We start from the raw sequence: 20,989 nt of genomic DNA on the forward strand, positions 1-20,989 counted from the left end.
AGGGTTCAGCTTACGAACAATTCTCGGATGTAATTATTGTAAACACAGAGAGGAAGGAACTGCTCCATAGAACAATGTTTCCACATAATGCAGCAATGTATAATGCCTATTCAAGAATTGTGACTTTACCATGTATGCACTATATTCCGATCGTCATTCTCAACCGACCGTCTGGGAAGTCTATGAGCCCCCATTGGTGCACATTATTTACTCGCTTAGTATAGCTGAGTACATCATTAGCCTATATTATAGTCGTCATTCAAATGCTTAATTATCTGTACAAATTCTATAATCTCTATCATTGCCTGAACATAATGGAACCCCTGAAGGCATTATCAATATCACAATGTAACACTACGGGTGCTGCAACATGTCAACCATCAGAACTGTGCAAATTCCAGAGCATTTTCATCTGGATCTCGAAAAAAGATTGCTGGCCTCCCAGACTTACTAAGCGTGTATGGAATACCTGCAGTATAGATAATTGCAAAGTAAACCAATCAGCATTCCTTCCAAAATCATTCACATATGAAAAGAACTTCAGATGAGAAAATAAAAGCTTGCCAGCTTCATCAAGGATTGCTTTCAGCTTAGACACATCCCGAATCTCAACACAAGTGTGCCTATCACGGCCTCCATGCTCCGGTCTTCCGGTTAGAGGGTCGGGGTTTGGAAGCTCCATAAGGTGAATCATCTCAGAACCCACCCATAACCAAGCCCCCCTATAGGGGAGTTTGTCATCTGGCCTAGCCTCATTAATTTCAAGACCTATTGTGGATGGTTCCATTTTTTCATGAACCAAGTTAATAACAAAATACATGATGTGCACAAAAGGAGCTAAGGGGAAAAACCATAACATACCAAGGATGTTCTGATAAAAGTCGAGCGACCTCTCCAAGTTTTCACACAAGATTCCAACATGGTGGAGACTAACCAGGCCATAATCTGGATCAGTATCACCAAATGAGCTTGTAAGAGTTCATGCAACTGAAAAGAGAACAATTATATTCCCCAAATGAAGATTGAAGCAAGTATCAAAACCAGTTTTTCGCGAACAATGTCATGCTCCTTTTGACTAACTACGAGTTACAATCCAATTGAACCAAAAACAACCAGTACAACATTTATCTTTTGCTGTGATTAAAAAATCAGGCAGAACAAAATTCCAAGATCCAGATTAGAAATAACATTATGTAGTAATCAAACTAAGTGATAAAGAATGAGAAGAATGACCCTTCTTGTCTTCAGCACTAACTGATTGTTTCTCAAGTACATCTCCTCCAACCTTAGCTCTTGTCACAAAACAAAGCCCATGGCGCCCAAAATTTCTCTTGGAAATTCTGGATGGTGGGTTTATGTTGAGCCTGAAATGATCTTTCTGCCACCAAATAAAATCAAAGTGGTAGAACATGTTAGAACTAACAGTCAACTCCAAAAGAAGAGAAGGAAATAAAGTTGTGATCTTTATTGTTAGAAGAGTCACCTTGTGTTGGAGTGTAATGGTTGGGGTTGGGGTTGGGGTTGGGGTGAGAAGGGAAGCCATGGAAGAGCTGCTGCTCATCTTGGGTTCTGGTCTATTTGGTTCACCACGCACCACTCAATTACCAGAAGAAATTAACGAAATAAAAGATAATCTTGAGCCATTCGCGTCCTATTCTTTGGTTGACCAAAAATGAGACCTTTTGTAATTTTCGGAGTGATTCTGTAAAATGCCAAAAGATGTGACAAAGATATGTATATATTCTGTAATATTTGTTTATTGTGATATTTCTAATGCTTTGGGGTTGCCAGTTGTGTTTTTGAGATAAGATTACTAATGCTTATCACTAATCAAATTTCTATCTAGAATATATGATCAATGTTTACACTTTACAATAATCCCGGATGTTAGAAGTCCGAGTTGTGTGATTATGGTTTAAGTGTTGAAAAAAGGCTAGTCTTTCAATTCAGAGAAAACTACATGAACAACGTATATATTGGGATTTTTATGGCGTTTTATTAAGGTTCGTTTCTTCAATCTCCAAATCCATCTTACTCACCCAAAATATTATGTGTTTAGGTTTTGCTCCAAAAAAGTCGGAGTCGAAACTAGGGTTTTTTTTCGTGCGGTGGTTTCCCTCGTCCGGCGGCGCCCCATCGCCGATGAAGGCTCTGCCTAGTCGGAGTATGGTGGCTGCAGTCGGGCGGGGATGTCGTTGCTTTGGGCATGGTGTCGTGCGGCATCTCTTTTGCTTCCACACGGTGACGGCGGCGGTTCATGGAGCACGATGGTGGATGGGGAGACAAAGGATTCAAAGGCTGGGCTTCTCTGATTTTGATGCGTGGTGGCTATGGCTGGTGGAGCGGTGATCAGTGTCGATGGTCAGTTGACCATGGATGGGGACAGTGGTAAGTTGGTGGTCGTCAAGCCCTATGGCATAGGGCTGATGGCTGGGTGAGTGGAGGGGGGTGGTGGCCTGGAGATGAGAAGATCAGCTGGGCAATTCTTAGTTTTCTGATGATTGCTCTTAGGCTGGTGTCGGAGCTTTGGGGAAAGGAGGGAGAGGGCTGTGGCTGGTTCTTATTCTTGATTAGGGTTTTAGGTTTTGTGTTTTTTGGTTAGGGTTATTTTGTGGTGCCATGGTTATGGTGTCATACCCGGGGACGATTAGGTTTATGGTCGGTTTACTCTTGGTGTCAATATTCTGACATGCGATCCTTGCACGTGGTCTTGGCTTTTTTGAGACACGGTGTCGAAGAGGACGTAGTCTCTTATGCTGTTGATTATAAGAGTTTATTAAGAAACTCGGGTAAATTTGGTCTAAGTAGCCTGGGAAATTGGCGTATTGCGGTTATAGTTGCCCCTATCGGCTCATGGTACCTGTAACTGTCTTCTCTTGATGTCCCCCCTCCCAAAAAAAATGTATGGTTTTGGTGATTGAATGAATGTTCTTTTTCTCTCAAAAAAAAAAAAAAGTGTTGAATTAAAATTTAGTAGGAGTACCAAGTACCAACTATGAGTTGTATTAACATACCGATAAGCTGAGTTATAGTTGTTAACGAGCTAAACTATGGAGAGTTAGAGACCATTGACTTCAAGTAAAGAGACAAAGATATTACTTTAATTTTGACACCTCGAAAAAAAATCCAATACTCGTAAATAAGTCATAAGAAAAAAAAATGAAAATGAGGGTTTGCAAAAGTTTGTTGACATGCACGAGTTCATATTACATAACAATACGGGATGACTAAAAAGGTCAAAGGGATGACCATTTGAGTCATTCTTTTAAAATTTTCATTGAGTTTTCACACTAAGCAGATACAATATATGACTGGTATGATGATCAATTAGTCAATTACATAAGGTTGTGATCGCGCTATTAACATAACATGAATTGTCAAACGGTGTATGTGTCTACAGCTAGTAGAATATGTTAATGTAACTTGTCATATTATGTTATTAATGTAATACTTGTCATATTTGTTGACAATAATCAGTTGTTCAACGCGGATGATACAAAAGTTCTAATTTTCTATGGCAAAGGCGAGTAACGTGTATTCATTGCATATCGAGAAATACTTATGCTGGAATCCATTGATGCTTAATTTTAAGATAAAAGTTATTAACATATAAATTTTTCAAATTCTTTCTTTTTTAATGTTAACCTATAAAGGATCCAAATTCCTTTCTTTTATGATAAAATTTGTTAACTTACGAACAATCAAAATTCTTTTCTGGCCGGCTTGGTTTAGGCTTTGCGACGTCCTCGTCGTCCGGTGGCACTCATGGTCGGCGTCGGTCTGCCACGTCGTTAATGGGTTGCTGTCGGACGGGTGTTTGATCACTATTTGCCTGAGTCTTGTGGGATGTGGTTTGGCTTGAGGTCTGGCTTGATGGTCTGACGATGAGCATCAGACAAAATCTCGAGTGCGGTGGGCCGCGGCATGGCGTGGGTCGACTTCGTCGGGGCACCTCTAGGATCGGCTGCATCTTAGGAGGCTGGTTCGAAGCAGCTTGGCTCCGTCGAGCTTCGACGTGGGCGCGGTGGTGAGTCCGGCGTGGAATTGAGGCGGTGAGGTCTGGCTCTGGATCGATGGTGAGGTCCGGCACTGGATTTGAGGCGGCGAAGTCTGGTGTTGTTTTGCAGCGGCGAAGTTTGGCGCTGGTTAGCGGCGGTCGACGAACAGTGTGGTTGGAGATTGAATTTGGGCTCGGGTCATGCTTTCTTGTTGGGCCTGAGTCGGGCCTTCTCTTAGGCTGTGTGGGCTGCTAGTTTTGGGCTGGGTTTTGCTCTAGGCCCTCTATTTTAGTTTAGTCATTTTGATTAAAATAATTCCCTACTTTGTTAGGGAGCTATGCTTCTAGTTTTTAGTGAGCGTCATTGAGTCTAGTTTAATTGGCTTATTTGCTATGTAGTAGTTAATAGTCTATAGGCTTCATTTCGGAGTATGGAACCGTCAAATGATTGGACCTAATCTATGTATCACTGTGCTACTATCACAAACTCTTTATCTACTCCTTGATGATAGAGGGAGGATATGTAATAGCCCTTTCTGGCTTTCGATGAATGATAGTCACCCTATTTGGGTTTGTTAAAAAAAAATCAAAATTCTTTTCTGTGATACTTTAGATATAGAGATCAAACTTTATGGCAAGATCACTTAGGAAGGATAATTTTTTTTTTTTGGTAACGTTTTTTCTGACACTTTAGATATGAATAATCTAACTTTGTGGCGTACTCACGAGAAATGTTAGTGACTTTCTCTTTTAGCTTTAATTTTTTTATTATTATTATTGACTTTCTCTTTTCGCTTTATTATTATTTTTTATTTTTTATCCTAGCTCATATGTCAACTCTCTCTTTCTCTTCTTCTTTTCCCAAGTCAATCAACTAAACCCTTTGAATTACATCTTGAATACAATGTGCTAGAAGTACACATATGATGCAGTGGTAGTGGAATATTACACGTACAAATTTTGTATTTTCAGAAAGTTTTACTAAATAGTTACGCATTAAAAGTAAAATGTAAAGATCTCATAACTAGGTATCGTGAATATGAAATTAACAAAATTCGAGATATTGTAAGTTTTAGTGATCATATACATAAAGTGTTCGAATATTCGATTATAGATTGTAGATGATTATCGTCTTTAAAGATATCTACTAGACTATTACTGGCATGACCATCTTGTCGTCATAAAAAAAAACAATTACTCTATACAGTAAATGACAAAACAATCGTGAGTGACCATCGTTACTACTTACTAAACTAAACAATTCTGATACATGTTGAGTGCAAATTATTGCAGTTATGTTCCAACACATATTTTAACGTCTCGATCAATAAATTTTGGTCGTTCTTGAGAAGAATTATTTAACTATAGTACGTGTGGTTTATATTGATTGCATCTCCTAACATATTTGCCATCTCATATATGTTCAAATGTAAATAGTAAATAGTGAAATCCTTTTGGTGGAGCTTATCAGATATTCTTAGCGAAACAGAAGTAGTTTAGGCATTCGAGAAGAAGCAAAGGCCATAATTAACAGAATCTCCTCCTTTTGACTCTTTCCTTCTTTCCTTCTTTCCTTCCTCCCCAAAAACGAAACAAGATTACTAAGGCTTTTTTGTTTTGATTTTGAGAAGATTACTAATGCTTAACACTAATCAATTTTCTATCTAGAATATATATATGATCAAGGTTTACAATAATCCACAATGGTACTATGTTAGAAATCCAAGTTGTGTGATTGAGGTTTAATTTTCAGTTGTTTGGACGGAATCACGTGTTAAATTAAAATTTCAGAGGTTACGTAAATATATAAGCTAGTTGCATAGACATAATAATAAGCTGAATTATATGTTTTAACGAGTTAAACTATAGAAACCATTGACTTGTACTATATGTCTTATCTCTCTCAACTAAAAATATTAGTAAATAAGTCACGAGAAAAACATGAATTTGTAAAAATCCGTTGACATGCTTGAGTTGATATTAAAACAATACGAGATCGAGGGGATGACCATTTGAGTCATTTTTTCTAATTTTTATTGAATTTTCACACTAAGTAGAGATAATATGACTAATTTGATGATCACATTATAACCTAGGGGTTGTGATTGGGGTGTCGTACATATATATGACACGTTTACTTACTTGGAATGGAAAATAATCATGAATCGGAGACAAATGGAATGGGAGAAGAAATGAATCGGTATTGATTTCGGAGGAATGATTCCTAAACCCATCTCCCCCCTTCTTAATCGAATTCCTGAGTATTCAGGAATCGATTCTTGATAAATAGGTGGGACCTACACCAATTCAGATTCCTTCATGTGTTAGTAAACACAGGAATTCTTTTACCTGGAATCATTCCGATTCCTTTATGTGTTAGTAAACACAAGGGTGTTTTTACTCCTTAATCATTCCATTACATTCCATTCCATTCCAAGTAAGTAAACATGCCCTAATATATATTAGGGCGGCCTTCAAGCGCTATATACATATTCGAGGTTTTATCTCAAAAGAAAAACAACATAAAAGGTTTTACAGTGTTAGAAGTCCAAATATGTGTGATCTAGTGTACATTTTCGTTAAATTTAGCCAGAAATATATCAAGTGTTGAATTTGAATCTAATAGCTATAGGTTACACTAAAGATGCATTAAAAGTACTAATATGCAAAATTATACATGTTAACAAGTTAAATTATTGTACCATTGACTTCAATTACATGTCTTATATATCTCTCTCAAATATATTACTTTAATTATTTGTCACGTTTAAGAAAAAACAATATTAGTAAATAAGTCAAAAGAAAAACAAAGATTTGTAAAAGTTAGTTGACATGTCTGAGTTGATATTAAAGACGACTGAAAACTTGAAAGGAGATGACTATTTAGGTAATTCTTTCCTAATTTTTATTCAATTTTCACACTAAACAGATACTGTACTACAGCTAGTCTTGATCATCAACAATTATGGGTATTAATTAATGTAATACTTGTGATATACTAATTTATGCTGCCCATAATCACGCGGATGATAAAAATGGGAATGTCTCCCTTCTTTGAGAGGTGCAATTAACAAGTATTCGTTCCACGTACGTCAAGAAATACTTTTGGGCGTCATGCATTGATGGTAAATTTTAAGGTAAAAGTTGTTAACTTAGAAATTAATCAAATTCCTTCTTTTTAAATGTTAACTTAAGAAGAATCCAAATTGTTAACTTAGGAACAATCAATATCCTTTTTCGTGATATTTTAGAGATATAGAGGATCAAACTTTATGAAAAAAATTACTTAGAAAGGATCAAAATTTATGTTTTTGTAACGTTTTTTCTGACGCTTTAGATGCCCTCACGATAAATGTTAGTAACTTTCTCTTTTAACTTTATTTTTTATCCTGGCTCATCATGTCAACTCTCTCTTTCTCCTTTTCTTTTCCCAAGTCAATTAACTGACTTTGGATTACATCTTGAATACAATGTGCACACACAGAGATAATGCAGTGGTATAATGTGCACAGTTAATTTGTATTGTCAACAAGTTTTACTAACTAGTTACACATTAAAAGTAAAAATGAAACATCTCATAACTAGATATGGTAAATATGAAATAAATAAAATTTGAAATATTTAAAGTTTTAATGATCATATATGTAAATGCGTAAAGCGTTTAAATATTCGATTATGGATTGTAAATGATTGTCGTTTTTAAAGATATCTACTACAGACATGACCATCTTGTCGTCATCAAAAAGAACAATTACCCTATAGAGTAAACGACAAAACAACCATGGATGAGTAAAGTTACTAAACTAAATAATACCGATACGTGTCGAGTGCAAATGATTGCACCTATGTTCCGACATATATTTTAACGCCTCGATCATGAACTGTTATCGTTTTTAGAAAGAATAACTTAACTATAGTACGAGTGGGGTATAAATAATTGCATCTCCCACATATTTAGCGTCTCGATCATAAATTTTTCTCAAAAATTTACCATCTCATGTTCAAGTGTAAATACTAAATAGTAAATAGTGAAATCCTTTTGGGGGAGTTTGTCAGATATTCTTAGCGAAACAAAAGTGGGTTTAGGCATAATTTGAGAAGAAGCAAAGGCCTATTAATTGACAGAATCCCCTCCTTTTGGGTCTTTCCTCCTTTCCTTCCTCCCCAAAAACGAAACTTCTCACCCCCTTTCCTCCTTTTTCCCAACGTTTTCAACAAAACCATCGACCAACAAAAAAAACCAGATCCCCATACCCAACCGCGTAAAAGCTCCCTTCTCTCTCGACCATCCCATAGTAATCCAAAAAAAGTCAAGTCACCGTCAAAAGCCAATCTCACCGCGTTCACACTGCGCACACGCTTCTCCAGCGACCCATATATATACAGACCCGAGTCCACCTTCCATCTTCACACACTCACCATTTTCTAATTCACACCCCGTTCATTTCCTCAAACACTTTCACACCCAACAAACCCAGTTTCTCTGATTCGCTCATGGAAGTCACCCCTTTCACATTTCTTAATCAAGAAGAGGACTTGAACTTCTTCAGCTTATATCCCGAGATGCAAGACTTCGGGATGAATGATACTACTAGTGCTATTGGGTTGAAGAAGCGGAGGAAGGTCGATGAGGACGATACCAATGGCGCCGAGGAAGAAATGAAGAAGAAGATTCCCTTCACTGACATTCTCACATCGTTGATGATATTGGACGAGGAAGAGAAGCAGGAGCAGCAACACTACTTTGCGCAATCCCACCTACAAAAGGAGACTCTTGACGCGAATTACAGGAAGAAATCCGAAGTGATGAATCAGTATTATTCTGATTTCCAGCAGAGCGGTTCTGAATTGAACAGCTTGGAGCAATCCCGCGGCAAAAGGAGCCGCGGCGCTGCTTTTGCCGCGGCTGCTACCGCGGTTGCCGCCGCCGAGACTACTGCTGCTGTTCTACCCGCGGCGGCCACCGCGGAGAGCTCCTCTGCGGCAGTGCCGCACCGGAGGCTGTGGGTTAAGGACAGGTCCAAGGACTGGTGGGACCTCTACAACAGCCCCAACGTTTCTGAGGACGAGTTTCGGAAGGCGTTTCGGATGAGCAAGGGCACATTCGACATGATTTGCGAGGAGCTGGACTCCGCCGTGACCAAGAAGAACACAATGCTGAGGGATGCGATTCCGGTGCGGCAGCGGGTGGCCGTCTGCATATGGAGGCTGGCTACCGGCGAGCCGCTCCGTCTCGTTTCGAAACGTTTCGGTCTCGGCATCTCCACCTGCCACAAGCTTGTGCTTGAAGTCTGCGTGGCTATCAAGACTGTTCTAATGGAGAAGTATCTCCACTGGCCCGATGAGCACACATTGCAAGCAATCAAAGCCCAGTTCGAATCCATTTCCGGCATTCCCAATGTCTCCGGTTCTATGTACACGACTCATGTTCCGATCATAGCACCCAAAGCGAGTGTAGCAGCCTATTTCAACAAGCGCCACACCGAACGTAACCAGAAGACTTCTTACTCCATCACAGTTCAAGGTGTGGTTGATCCTAGAGGCTTGTTTACGGACATTTGCGTCGGCTGGCCTGGTTCTATGCCGGACGACAAGGTGTTGGAAAATTCTGCTCTGTACAAAAGAGGCAGCTCCGGCCAATTGAAGGACGTTTGGGTGGTCGGAAACAAAGGTCACCCTTTGATGGATTGGGTTTTGGTTCCCTACACCCACCAGAATTTGACATGGACACAACACGCCTTCAATGAAAAGATTGGGGACATTCAAGGAGTTGCTAAAGATGCATTTGCTAAGCTCAAAGGGAGGTGGTCTTGTTTACAGAAGAGGACTGAGGTCAAGCTCCAGGACCTGCCTGTGGTGCTTGGGGCTTGCTGTGTTCTCCACAACATTTGCACCATGAGGAACGATGAGCTTGATCCCGAGCTCAAATACGATCTCTTTGATGATGAGATGGTTTCTGAAAATGGTCTGAGGTCTGCTGGTGCAGTTCAAGCTAGGGATCACATTGCTCATAACTTGCTTCACCATGGCCTTGCAGGCACTGGATTTCATTAGCCATTTTCAGTACTGTTAAATTTTGTATCAGCTTTAGTCGTCTAGAATTACCTGGGATGGTATAGAAGATTGGTATAGTTTGGCTTGGATGATTAATTTTGTGTAGAATCAACAGTGAATTTTCTAGTGCCTGTGATCGATATAATAGTTCATTTTTTATTTTTGGTATCTGACTATGATTGACTATAACTGGTTGAGATTTGAGAATTTCAGCTTCTGATATCATTGTCAGCCATAACTATCCGGGTTTGTAATGGCTAGTGAAACTGTAAACAATAACTAATCGAACGAACGGCTCTTTTAACTTCGGAGCGAGCGAATCTTTCTTTAGGGCAATAAAATTGAAGTATAGAGACCCACGGTACCAGGTTTGACAGAATTTGTGTTGGCAACATCAGAGCCCCAATTTTCAACATTCCAGACAAGGGAGTTCATTATCACAATTTGTCAAACTTTTCTTTCTAATTTTAAACGCGTTTCGCCTTATCTCTTTGGCACCACCATCATTACGATTTGGCTCTGCCCCCACCTTCCTCTGACCTTTGAATTGTTTGCTTCAGATTGGCAAACCAGTCCCCCTCTGGTCATTGACCTCAACAAACCCTTTTTTGGCATCTATGAACAACGTAGAGACGGAGTTCTCATGACATATGTTGAGTTTGACAGTGATATATGGTTCTTGGTATTATGAGTTTCATTTGAAGCTGCTTATTGAAACAAAAGGAATTAGGTGCATAATCATACCAAGCATAAATCAGGCTTCCTTTCTACCGAATTTTTCTTCAATACCATCGGTTGTATTTAGTTATGTACCTTTGTTGTTCAATACCACCGGTTCTAGATAATTGTCTCTTTTTCTTTTATATCACCGACTGTATATAACTATGTGTCTATCTTTTTGATCATGTGAAAAATAACTCTTCTTTCTATCTCACTACTATATACAACTATGTCAGTATTTAATTAATGAAGACAGCTCGTTAGAATTTCAATTTTCAAAGTAAAGTTTCAAAATAAAGTTGACATTAATTGCGTGATAAGCTTTGGCACTAAAGTGCCATTGCCAGCAAGTGCAACAACAAATTTTACCACCTGTGAAGATCCGGTCTTTCCAATTGGGAAACTGTTCTTTGTTCTTTGAATCACTTGTACACCTTGTTGCATTTAGTTATCTTTTAAAATTTTCTAGTAATACTTTTTGGTTAACATTGTCATATAATTCTCTAATTTTAATACTTTGTTCTATATTTTCAGAGTTTCAACATATTTTGAGACTCTCGAGATTTTCATAAATTAACAAACTCCTCATCGTGTAAAAGTCCAAAAGAAATAGTATTTGCTTAATACTATTTCATCTAATCTCCGAACTCCGATTTAGTTTTTGTATTCAGTTTGGTCAGATGGTGTCACCGGTGACGATGGTGCATAGTTTCATACAAGTACACCATACAGTCATACACAGTTCCCATCAGTCAATTTCCAGACATTGTCTCCAACCAAAACGGGCCAAGTTGTTGTTTCGGGTCCAGCAAGTCCTTGTCCGTACACCTGGATTTTTGTCCTTTTTGAAAATTAGCTCCTAATTCTTTGAATTTCAAATAGGCTTCTCCAAAAAAGATTGTTCTTACAATTTTATTTGAGTTCAGAAAGATTAAGAAATATTCAAATGAAAAATAAGACCGTCCAAAAAGATGCTCTAGCATGATCTAGAGAAGAAAGGGTGAAGATTGAGAGCAGGTAACAAGATGGGAAAAGTTATATGAACAAAAATATTTAATGTTTATTGATTTTGTTTTATATTTTTTTGCAATAAAACGGAATAAAGCAGACATTATTATCATAATCGTCGTCGAATTCAATTACAAAAAATTTAGAGCCTATTATTGAAGATAATTATTACAAAACAGATCAAATCATAAATCATTCAGTTATCGTTTGTCATATTAGTGTAATATTATATAAAATACTTTCATGCACAATTTGAATGATTGAAAATCATTATTTATTATTAGATTATATTACAAAATAATTGAGAATGATTGAATTTCTGTATTTTCAAATTTACAGCTGTCCACCTTATCATATTTAGTTTGAAATAATGATACGAATAATTTTATTCTCGAGTTCTCGGTTGTCATAATTATCATTTTAGCTTGATTTTATAGCTTCACAGTTTAAATAATTAAACGACGGTCATTCACTTTACCCAATCACCGAATATTAATTCGCATTTTCAAATTTGCATACATCCCCCATAGACCGCTTCTTTGTTTCTCACAATAATAGACAAAAAATCAATAATAATTTCCAAACCCATAAATTTTTACCTTTTTAAACAAAATATTACTTTTACCTCTGTTCTTGAGACATGCTCCCCAGCAAAGCCCAATTTTTGGAAGCACAGCACAAGTCAATCACACAGCGCCACGCGTCGGGTAGAAAAAAATAGAACGTTGAAGAGTAAAAAACATAAAAATAAAAAAGAGAGCATTTTTTTTGGAGGGGGAGTTGTCACTCGTCACAATCACCAAAAATTTAGAGGGAGAGAGAGAGAGAGAGAGAGATGGAGAGGAGGCAGAACAAGTCGGAGGCGGAGGAGGGAATGGAGGAGGAGGAGGAGCAGGTGGGACCCACGGGCGGGGCCGGGGCGGAGGACGGTCAGGTCGGGTCGAGCTTGACGCTGGAGAGGGTGGCTGCGGCCAAGCAGTTTATAGAGAGCCACTACAAGGCTCAGATGAAGCACATCCAGGATCGTAAGCAGAGGTTAAAAAATCAATCACAACCAAGCCATTTTTTTTTTACCTTTTTGTTTTTTACTGTTTGAAATGATCTATTATTTTCTTTTTTCCTTTATGTTCACTGTGGTGTTGTTGGTCACTGCAATCTCCGGAGGTGTATTTGCTATTGCATGATGTTGAATGATTGAATTAGGTTTGCTTTGATTTGTTTCTGATTGTACAATGCGGTTTCGGCGGCTTGGTTGGTTTTGTTTCGAAATGAGGGTGTTTGGGATAAAGAGTTTTGGAATTCATTTGGTGTATGGAAAATGGGGTTGGTTATATCAGTGTGTTCTTGGTTTTGTGAGGTAGAAGAAGTGCATTATCCGTAGTTTGTTAATGTGGGGAGGCAATTTCTTTCCTCCTTTTTTTCTTTTGTTTTTGGTGTTTTGTTCGTGTGTATGCCTGCATGGACTGAAAGTATCATTTGGATTGTCTGTGTACATGTTGCAATGAGCGTATTGTTTGACCTAGTGAACAAAACATAGGAATTTAATAAGGAATACCAAACATTGGATACTGCGTAAGATTTGCAAATTACTGAACAACTGCCCAGCCTTTAAAACATTTATTGCAAAATCAACTTAGAAGTAATTAATGAGCTGCAGCTTCAAACAAATTGAGAAAGTTATTAAACCGTGCGGTTTGAGTCCCTTTGCTGCTTCACTTTTGCAATAAAAAACATGTCTTCTTTTAAACCTGTTATCTAGGGCTCGCCTGCTAATATAAACCTGTTCTCATTCCTGCCACTAGGTTCTGTCTATTTCATTCTAGAGGAAGAAAGTAAAAAAGTCTGTTTCTTGTAAAAAAGCTACACCTGTGTCACATTCTCTTACACATTGCTGAAGTGATATCGGCAATTATTAGACGATAAAGTTCCTATTCAGTGTTTGATCTTGATATCTCCCTCTCATGATTTTATTATATTCAGACGCTCAGTGCTGGAAAAGAAGCTGGCCTCTGAACATGTACCACAGGAGGAACAGGTCAATCTGTTGAAGGATTTGGAACGCAAAGAGACTGAATATATGCGACTTAAAAGGCACAAGATTTGTGTTGAGGATTTCGACCTTCTCACCATAATTGGCAGAGGAGCCTTTGGAGAGGTTAGAGTTATGTTTTTGCAACATGCATAGATGCTTGGTTAAATTTTTTCTCTTTTCTGTTGTAAACAAATTTCTTTTTTGGTTGCATCCCTTTTAAGAAATTTAATATGTAGAGAGAGTCAGCATAAGCATATTTCAGCTCACTATGTGTTGTTTATTGTTATAAGTGTTGATTAATGCCAAGAAAAGGATATGATGGTCAGTTTTTCATTTTTCTATGTTGTTGTTCAGTATATTCCTTTAGCTTATGTTTGGAACTTCATTAAGAATATTACTCTAATTTTATTACAGGTTAGATTGTGTCGCGAGAAGATATCAGGCACCATTTTTGCCATGAAAAAGTTGAAGAAGTCAGAAATGCTCAGCAGGGGACAGGTAATAATATAAGGCAACTAAATACCTATTTAAACTTTAGCTTCTGATACCTTTTAAGCTAAAAAGTTACGAACTTCTATTGCAGTTACTTGAATTTCCATCCTGTTACAGTTCTATTAAGTGGCTTTTCACATAAGTTCAGCGAGAACAATTGACTTATTTCCTTCTTTAAATGCTAAAATCATTTGATGGATGTTATAGGTTCTGTATTCCACTTACTCGATACTTTTCATGATTATTTATACAGCTGACCATTTAATGCCTGTTAATAATGGGCACCATGCAAAACTTTTCTCACAACCATTTATGTAGATGGTTGACCTGTCTGATCATCTGTATTGCATGATGTCTAGGATCACCAAACAACCTGGTCTATGGTGCACTTCTGTTTTGTTCCTTTTCCATTGTAGGCATATTATATATATATATATATATTTTTTTTTTTTCTTCTTCTTTTTTTTCTTTCAATGTCTCAAATAGTTGGATGAACTCTCGTGAAATATATAATGACTGCTAGTAAAGTGTTCTCTCCTTTGTTAAAGAATAAATACATGATATTCATTTAGTCTACGTGAATTATTCAGCACAAATACTTAGGATTTGCCTCTTTGCTTAATACAAATGGTTGACTTGATAAAGAAACGGATTTATTATAGTTTGATCTATTAATTACTGTGTGATACGTGTTTTGTCAAAGAACTTTCAGTGTTTATGAGGTTAGTTTTTACTTGGCAGCTCCAGTTTTCTTTTTCTGCTTTTTAAATGGTGAAGATGAATAAATATTATTTTCTGAAACTATGTCAACTTCCATATTAGCTGAACTAGCAACAATGATGATCCCTTCGGTCCTTCTCAAATGTCCATGTCATTTATTAGGATAATATTTCATTGATGTTCTCTTTGTGGAAATAGATGCACTCATTCGTCTCCTATCTACCGTGTAGGTTGAACATGTTAGAGCTGAAAGGAATTTGCTTGCAGAAGTTGCCAGTCACTGCATTGTGAAACTCTACTATTCATTTCAAGACGCTGAATACTTGTATCTAATTATGGAGTATCTACCTGGTGGAGACATGATGACTTTGCTTATAAGAGAAGAGACTTTGACTGAAACTGTTGCTAGATTTTATATTGCTCAAAGTGTTCTGGCAATAGAATCTATTCATAAACATAACTATATTCACAGGTTGGTTTCTCCTGTTGTTTACATACTTTTCAATATATGAGGACAAGGATTCTCTACTGCTGCACTATCTTCGTAGGTCATGCATCAACGTAACATAATGTAATTCTTAAATTTGTTCTATCTGTTTTCAGAGATATAAAACCAGACAATCTTTTATTAGACCAAAATGGTCACATGAAGCTCTCTGATTTTGGTCTTTGCAAGCCTCTTGATTGCTCAAATTTATCTTCCATAAATGAAAATGAAGTGCTCGATGATGATAACTTGCATGAGACAATGGATATTGATGAATCCTCCCTAGAGACCAAAAATGGGAGGCCCTGGAAAAGCCCGCTTGAGCAGCTTCAGCATTGGCAGATAAACAGGAGAACACTGGTAGGGAAATGATTCTTCTTTATTACTGTTAAAGTGCAACCAACCGATGTTTGATATTTCTATATGAAGTAATATGGCATAGTTTTAAAGAGAGAATTGATAGTCTGAAAAGGAATTTCATATGTAATTAATCATCTCCTTATGTCTACAAAAGCTTTGACCAAAAAAGGTGTCCTTGGATAGAATAAACCATATGCTTACGAAGGTTTTGAGATTGCAATGGGTAGGGTCGCTTGAGTGGTAATAATAGTGTTAGTTGATCAAGATCAGAGGAGCATACAAGAAATGATATATTTCTGAAACAAGCTTGAATTCATTAATTCCACTAAATCATTAAATTTGTATCATGCTTGACCCCAAAAACAAATGCATCATTGTGTCTGGGGAAGACCATATTCTGTACCAACTATCAAAAACACAGAAGTTTTTTTTTCGCATTATATGATCAGTCAAATTCCTGGATGATGATCTTAATCTTATCAGTACATCAGAGTTCTTATTATAGTGTATTTTGACAATTTCAGAGATATGTGACGTTAGAAATTTTGTTTTCCCATCCTACTCATACTACTTTATTTTTTATGATAGGCATATTCAACAGTTGGCACACCAGATTACATTGCTCCAGAAGTATTATTGAAGAAAGGATATGGCATGGAGTGTGATTGGTAACTTCAAACAATTAGATTATCTGTTCCTTATTTGGCTTTCTTACTCAAATGGGAAAATAGAACATTGAGGTTTCTAATTGTGTTTTTAAGTGAAGATCTTTGGATTCTTATTAGATTTGTTGTAGTAGCTAAAATAAATAGTGTACGATAAGATTAATTATGCATTCTGTTTGCTTACGTACCTGATGGTAGGTGGTCACTGGGTGCGATAATGTATGAGATGCTTGTTGGTTATCCCCCATTTTACTCTGATGATCCAGTAACAACATGCAGAAAGGTTAGTTTGCAACGAGTTTATGTTTCGGTTAAATTTTTAATTGGGTTATAGAATATTCAATTGGCTTTTGGTTCATCTTCTTCCATGTTGGTTTTCTCATGGTAAGTAAACCTTATTTTGAAAGAGTAAAGTTTGCAGAACCTAACAATTCTTTTATGATCTGCTTAGGCCATTGCTATAAATTATGTCTTACTAAAGATTTATTGTAAATTTAAATATAAATTCTTATGTTCAACTTAACGTATTTGATCTATAGATAGTGCATTGGAAAAATCACTTGAAATTTCCCGTGGAGGCAAGGTTGACGCCTGAAGCAAAGGATCTGATTAGTAGGTTTCTCTGTGATGTTGAACATAGGCTTCGTACAGCAGACCAAATCAAGGTATTTTGTCTCCCTCGTTCTTATTTCTGTTACCTTCAAAGTGTTGCATGAGTTTCTTGATCAATATTTTCATTTCAAATTTTGATCAGGCGCATCCTTGGTTCAGAGATGTCCAGTGGGGCAGACTTTATGAAATGGAGGCAGCATTTAAACCAGAGGTCAATGGGGAACTCGATACTCAAAATTTTATGAAATATGATGAGGTGAGGTCTTGTATGCTGATGTCTTCCTTTGATATTGATAGTGAGTATTGCTCTGTGCCCTTGTGTCTGAAAGTCAGGTGAATGCATTTGTTTTTTCACATTTTAATGCCACTTGATATAAGAACATTATGGGTGAAAAGCATGTTGGTTTGTTCACCGGTTCATAATTTATAACCTGTGGGAAATGATCTCGAGAACCTTAGAAATTTGCTAATGTGACGAGGAATTCATCCTTGAATTTTGTGCTTCCACATTGCTCTGTGAGCTCTATGCTGTTTTTCCCCCTCCCCTTCAAATGGATTTTAGCAGATATCGTTTCCTCTATTTAACATCTTTGATATAATATATATATATATATATATATATATATATATATACAGTCTGTCTCAGGTGCGGACGTCCGTACCGAGCGGATGGTACGGATTTCCTGTTTTCGACCACTTTCCGGCCACATTTTTACATCTTAACCGTTCAGTTTTTAGGTCCTAGTGTATAGATCACCTCTGCAAAATTTCAGCCAATTTGGTGATCGTTAAGGCATCCAAAACTGCAATTTACCATTATAAATATGAACGGTTCCGGTTCGACAGATTCGGTCCATTCGTGTAAAATGCAGTTTTGGATGCCTTAACGATCACCAAATTGGCTGAAATTTTGTAGAGGTGATCTATACACTAGGACCTAAAAACTGAACGGTTAAGATGTAAAAATGTGGCCGGAAAGTGGTCGAAAACAGGACGTCCGCACCTGAGAAAATTCCTATATATATATATATATATATATATATATATGTTTCCTCTGATATACAGTACTTAATATTAAATAAATTCTTATTGTGCTATAGGTAGATGCACCAGCGCCTGGAAGAACTGGATCTGGACTAATGAGAAAGGTATGGTTTCATAGCCTAAATAATTCAAACACTAAAGTGGATGATTTCAATTCTATCTACCTTGTGCTGGATTTTGTCATAAAAAACGCCTAACAGGGTACACTCGAGATGCTGGTTTGTTATATTTCAAATTTGATGCTGTAAGCTTCATACTCTGTAGTCTGTAAGGCGTATTTAATTTCTATAGACTAGAGGCCTTCTTAGAATAATATAATTATGCTTTTATGTTGTCATTATGTTATTCTTTTCTGCTTTTAGATTGTTTTGGCCTTGAACTTATCTAAGGTCATGGCACAGTTCCTGTTAAGTCCTCATGTGCTTATTTTCTTGTTCATTAATAAATCATTTGTTATTATTGAACACTTCCTTTCCTCATAAAGAACCCTTCCTTTTCCTCAGAAAGGACAAGTGTGGGAAAAAGTGAATCCCTTTTATACTACAACAGTGCTATGCTCGTAACCTCATGGAGTTTTGATTTAATCATAACTTTCTTTGCAGATGTTGTTGACTCCTAAAGATCTCAGTTTTGTTGGCTATACATACAAAAATTTTGAGGCTGTCAAAGGTATGAGATGTCATTCTACCGAAGTATAATTTTCTCGACTTCTTTTTTCCCTTTGATTGTCTTGATGGAATACACTCCTAGGTTTTCATATGATGAGCACCATTATTGTCATTTGTCAAGCTTCCCTTTTCATTTTTCATTTACTATTCCTGTATCATCTCACTCTTTATTTTGATTCATTTACAGGTTTAAAGAGGAGTGCATCACTAAATCGGTCCTCCATTGACTCTGCAAACAGTAATAGATCTTAATCCGAACTGGTTTCCTCAACTTAAGTTTTTAGGTGTGATATTGAGTGAACTATGCCTAATCAATGCTGTTCCTCTTAGGTGATTCTGTACTGGACTACTCCAAAAGGTATTCGGTAGATGACATGGAAGCTCAGGTGCTTGCTGATTCAGGGGACGTCATGTCAGAGTGACGCATAGCGCCTAGTGTAACAGGCGGACAAGGCCCTTCTATCAATATGTAGGGCATTCCTGCTTGTTTTTTCCCGTCAGGTTTTGCCCTAATCAACACAGTCGACTGCTACATCTTCCAGAACTCTTAAGTGTACAGTAATGTTGAAGACACTTCAAGATGATCCCATTGATGGGTTTGTTTTGTAGGAATAGCAGTAGATTTCAAAAGCTTTAATATGTATCCAGTTAGTTGAGGTTGTATCAAGGTCCTGACTACCCAGGTTGGCAGATAAAGAACATGCCTTCACTTGTGGCGGTTTCTGGTCTTTCTTCCTTTCCTCGATTTTCTAGGAAACTCTGGCTATTTTAAACAATGACCGCCCAGATAACTGGAATTGTATCATTGCCTTTGGCTTTGATTTTGAAGTTTTATGGTGAATTATATTCAGTAAATCTGTAAATGTCTATTACGTATAACATACACTAGTCTGTTCGATGCAGCCGAGTGCCGTATTAACCACTCAGTCAGGCTTATCAAATTATCAGTCAGGCCAAGTCTCCTCCTCGCCCTAATACTAAGGGCAAGGAGAAAATGTAACAAGTTTTTGTTTCTTTGAACCTTGTCTACTTGCTGTGGGACTTTCACAGTTTGTAGGCTTGCTTGAATAAGTGTCTTACATACGACTATATTTCTTATCTGCTCTACTATTGATTTAGCAGTTGAATTGTATGTAATGTGTCATTTTGATTTGAGTATTCTTGAATGTTAATTTAAAAAAATATATAATAATAATCCAATGGGTATCTTTCAAGTTATAATCAAATGGGTATAGCTTTGCATTTACTCGAACTCCTGCAAGTATGACATTCGAAAAGAACGAGAAGTTTTCCCCATCCCACTTATAATGAATGCCACTGAATTTGAACCTATAAACTTTAAAATATCATTCCCAATGACCAACAAGCTAGAGGTCACTGGTTCAATTCAGTGTATTAACAATAATGTGATTTTCCAATTCAAGATGCACAGACCGTAAGATGGTTGGAATCCAAATTTTATTCTTTTTTGGATAGAAATATTTAGTCCGTCTCTAGGGTGTCCTTGAGGACAAAAACAAAATTGATTTCAATTACCATTCAAATTAGATCTTTGTTGATATTTTGATATTTAAGATTCTGAAACTTTGAATGTAAATTCGAGATTTCAACTTTCAATTTCAATATACTCCACAAACTATGCACATCCATTTTCGATCCAAAAGTAAATATTATGCTCATACATGATAAAAAAAAAGAGCTAAACACTGTAATATAGCTTCATAGATTCTATTGAACTTGCAAAAGTAGGTACGAGACAAAAAAGAAACTTCACTACACTTGGATGTCCAACCAAGTAACTAACCAAATAAGTTGACGTTATAAATTGAACTGGAATCCACTATCGTTCACGTGAAATAATAAATAATTATCGCAACTCACATACCTTCAATCTTGTTTCAAAAACTACAGATATTTCCTTTGCTTCACAAGGAAAAAAAAATAAATATTTTCACCTCCAAAATTCACCCTCCATGTATAAATATTTTGCCTCCATTACTTTTCAGTAATACTTTCACCTCCAAAATCCATCCCCCATGTGCATTTGTACATGCACCATAATACACACATACATTTATTGAAAACACTCCTGCTAGCTGTTTAAGCCTGTAATTTGAGCCGGCTCAACAA

The 20,989-nt window shown here is 37.1% G+C and overlaps 3 protein-coding genes across 3 annotated transcripts; 2 read left to right on the plus strand and 1 right to left on the minus strand.

The window, feature by feature from the left end:
• Positions 1-33: 33 nt before the first annotated feature.
• LOC112186355 lies at positions 34-1,643 on the minus strand. Its single transcript, XM_024324742.2, has 5 exons — positions 1,484-1,643; positions 1,234-1,378; positions 862-945; positions 565-768; positions 34-469 (listed from the first exon to the last, which is right to left on the minus strand). Exons 1-5 carry the CDS (start codon positions 1,559-1,561, stop codon positions 381-383), a joined length of 600 nt encoding a protein of 199 aa, XP_024180510.1. The 5' UTR covers positions 1,562-1,643; the 3' UTR covers positions 34-380.
• A 6,747-nt stretch (positions 1,644-8,390) lies between these two features.
• LOC112187012 (protein ALP1-like) lies at positions 8,391-10,221 on the plus strand. Its single transcript, XM_024325617.2, has one exon. It carries the CDS (start codon positions 8,492-8,494, stop codon positions 10,049-10,051), a length of 1,560 nt encoding a protein of 519 aa, XP_024181385.1. The 5' UTR covers positions 8,391-8,491; the 3' UTR covers positions 10,052-10,221.
• A 2,352-nt stretch (positions 10,222-12,573) lies between these two features.
• Positions 12,574-19,716, plus strand: LOC112188474 (serine/threonine-protein kinase tricornered). Its single transcript, XM_024327593.2, has 13 exons — positions 12,574-12,814; positions 13,760-13,934; positions 14,226-14,309; positions 15,254-15,495; positions 15,627-15,870; positions 16,459-16,538; positions 16,734-16,818; positions 17,075-17,200; positions 17,290-17,403; positions 18,248-18,295; positions 18,794-18,860; positions 19,047-19,097; positions 19,190-19,716. Exons 1-13 carry the CDS (start codon positions 12,615-12,617, stop codon positions 19,279-19,281), a joined length of 1,608 nt encoding a protein of 535 aa, XP_024183361.1. The 5' UTR covers positions 12,574-12,614; the 3' UTR covers positions 19,282-19,716.
• Positions 19,717-20,989: the final 1,273 nt, after the last annotated feature.

This window comes from Rosa chinensis, chromosome 2 (genome assembly GCF_002994745.2).
Source record: "Rosa chinensis cultivar Old Blush chromosome 2, RchiOBHm-V2, whole genome shotgun sequence".
NCBI classification, from domain to species: Eukaryota; Viridiplantae; Streptophyta; class Magnoliopsida; order Rosales; family Rosaceae; genus Rosa; species Rosa chinensis.

What these genes read in the sequence shown, in the direction of transcription:
- LOC112186355 (XM_024324742.2), bottom strand. Translation starts at nt 1,561, where the DNA reads ATGAGCAGCAGCTCTTCCATGGCTTCCCTTCTCACCCCAACCCCAACC. An exon ending in TAGTGCTGAAGACAAGAAGG is followed by an intron (nt 946 to 1,233) that starts GTCATTCTTCTC and finishes ATACTGATCCAG; the next exon opens with ATTATGGCCTGGTTAGTCTC. An exon ending in AGCAATCCTTGATGAAGCTG is followed by an intron (nt 470 to 564) that starts GCAAGCTTTTAT and finishes TCTATACTGCAG; the next exon opens with GTATTCCATACACGCTTAGT.
- LOC112187012 (XM_024325617.2), top strand. Translation starts at nt 8,492, where the DNA reads ATGGAAGTCACCCCTTTCACATTTCTTAATCAAGAAGAGGACTTGAAC.
- LOC112188474 (XM_024327593.2), top strand. Translation starts at nt 12,615, where the DNA reads ATGGAGAGGAGGCAGAACAAGTCGGAGGCGGAGGAGGGAATGGAGGAG. An exon ending in AAACATAACTATATTCACAG is followed by an intron (nt 15,496 to 15,626) that starts GTTGGTTTCTCC and finishes ATCTGTTTTCAG; the next exon opens with AGATATAAAACCAGACAATC. An exon ending in CTCCATTGACTCTGCAAACA is followed by an intron (nt 19,098 to 19,189) that starts GTAATAGATCTT and finishes TGTTCCTCTTAG; the next exon opens with GTGATTCTGTACTGGACTAC.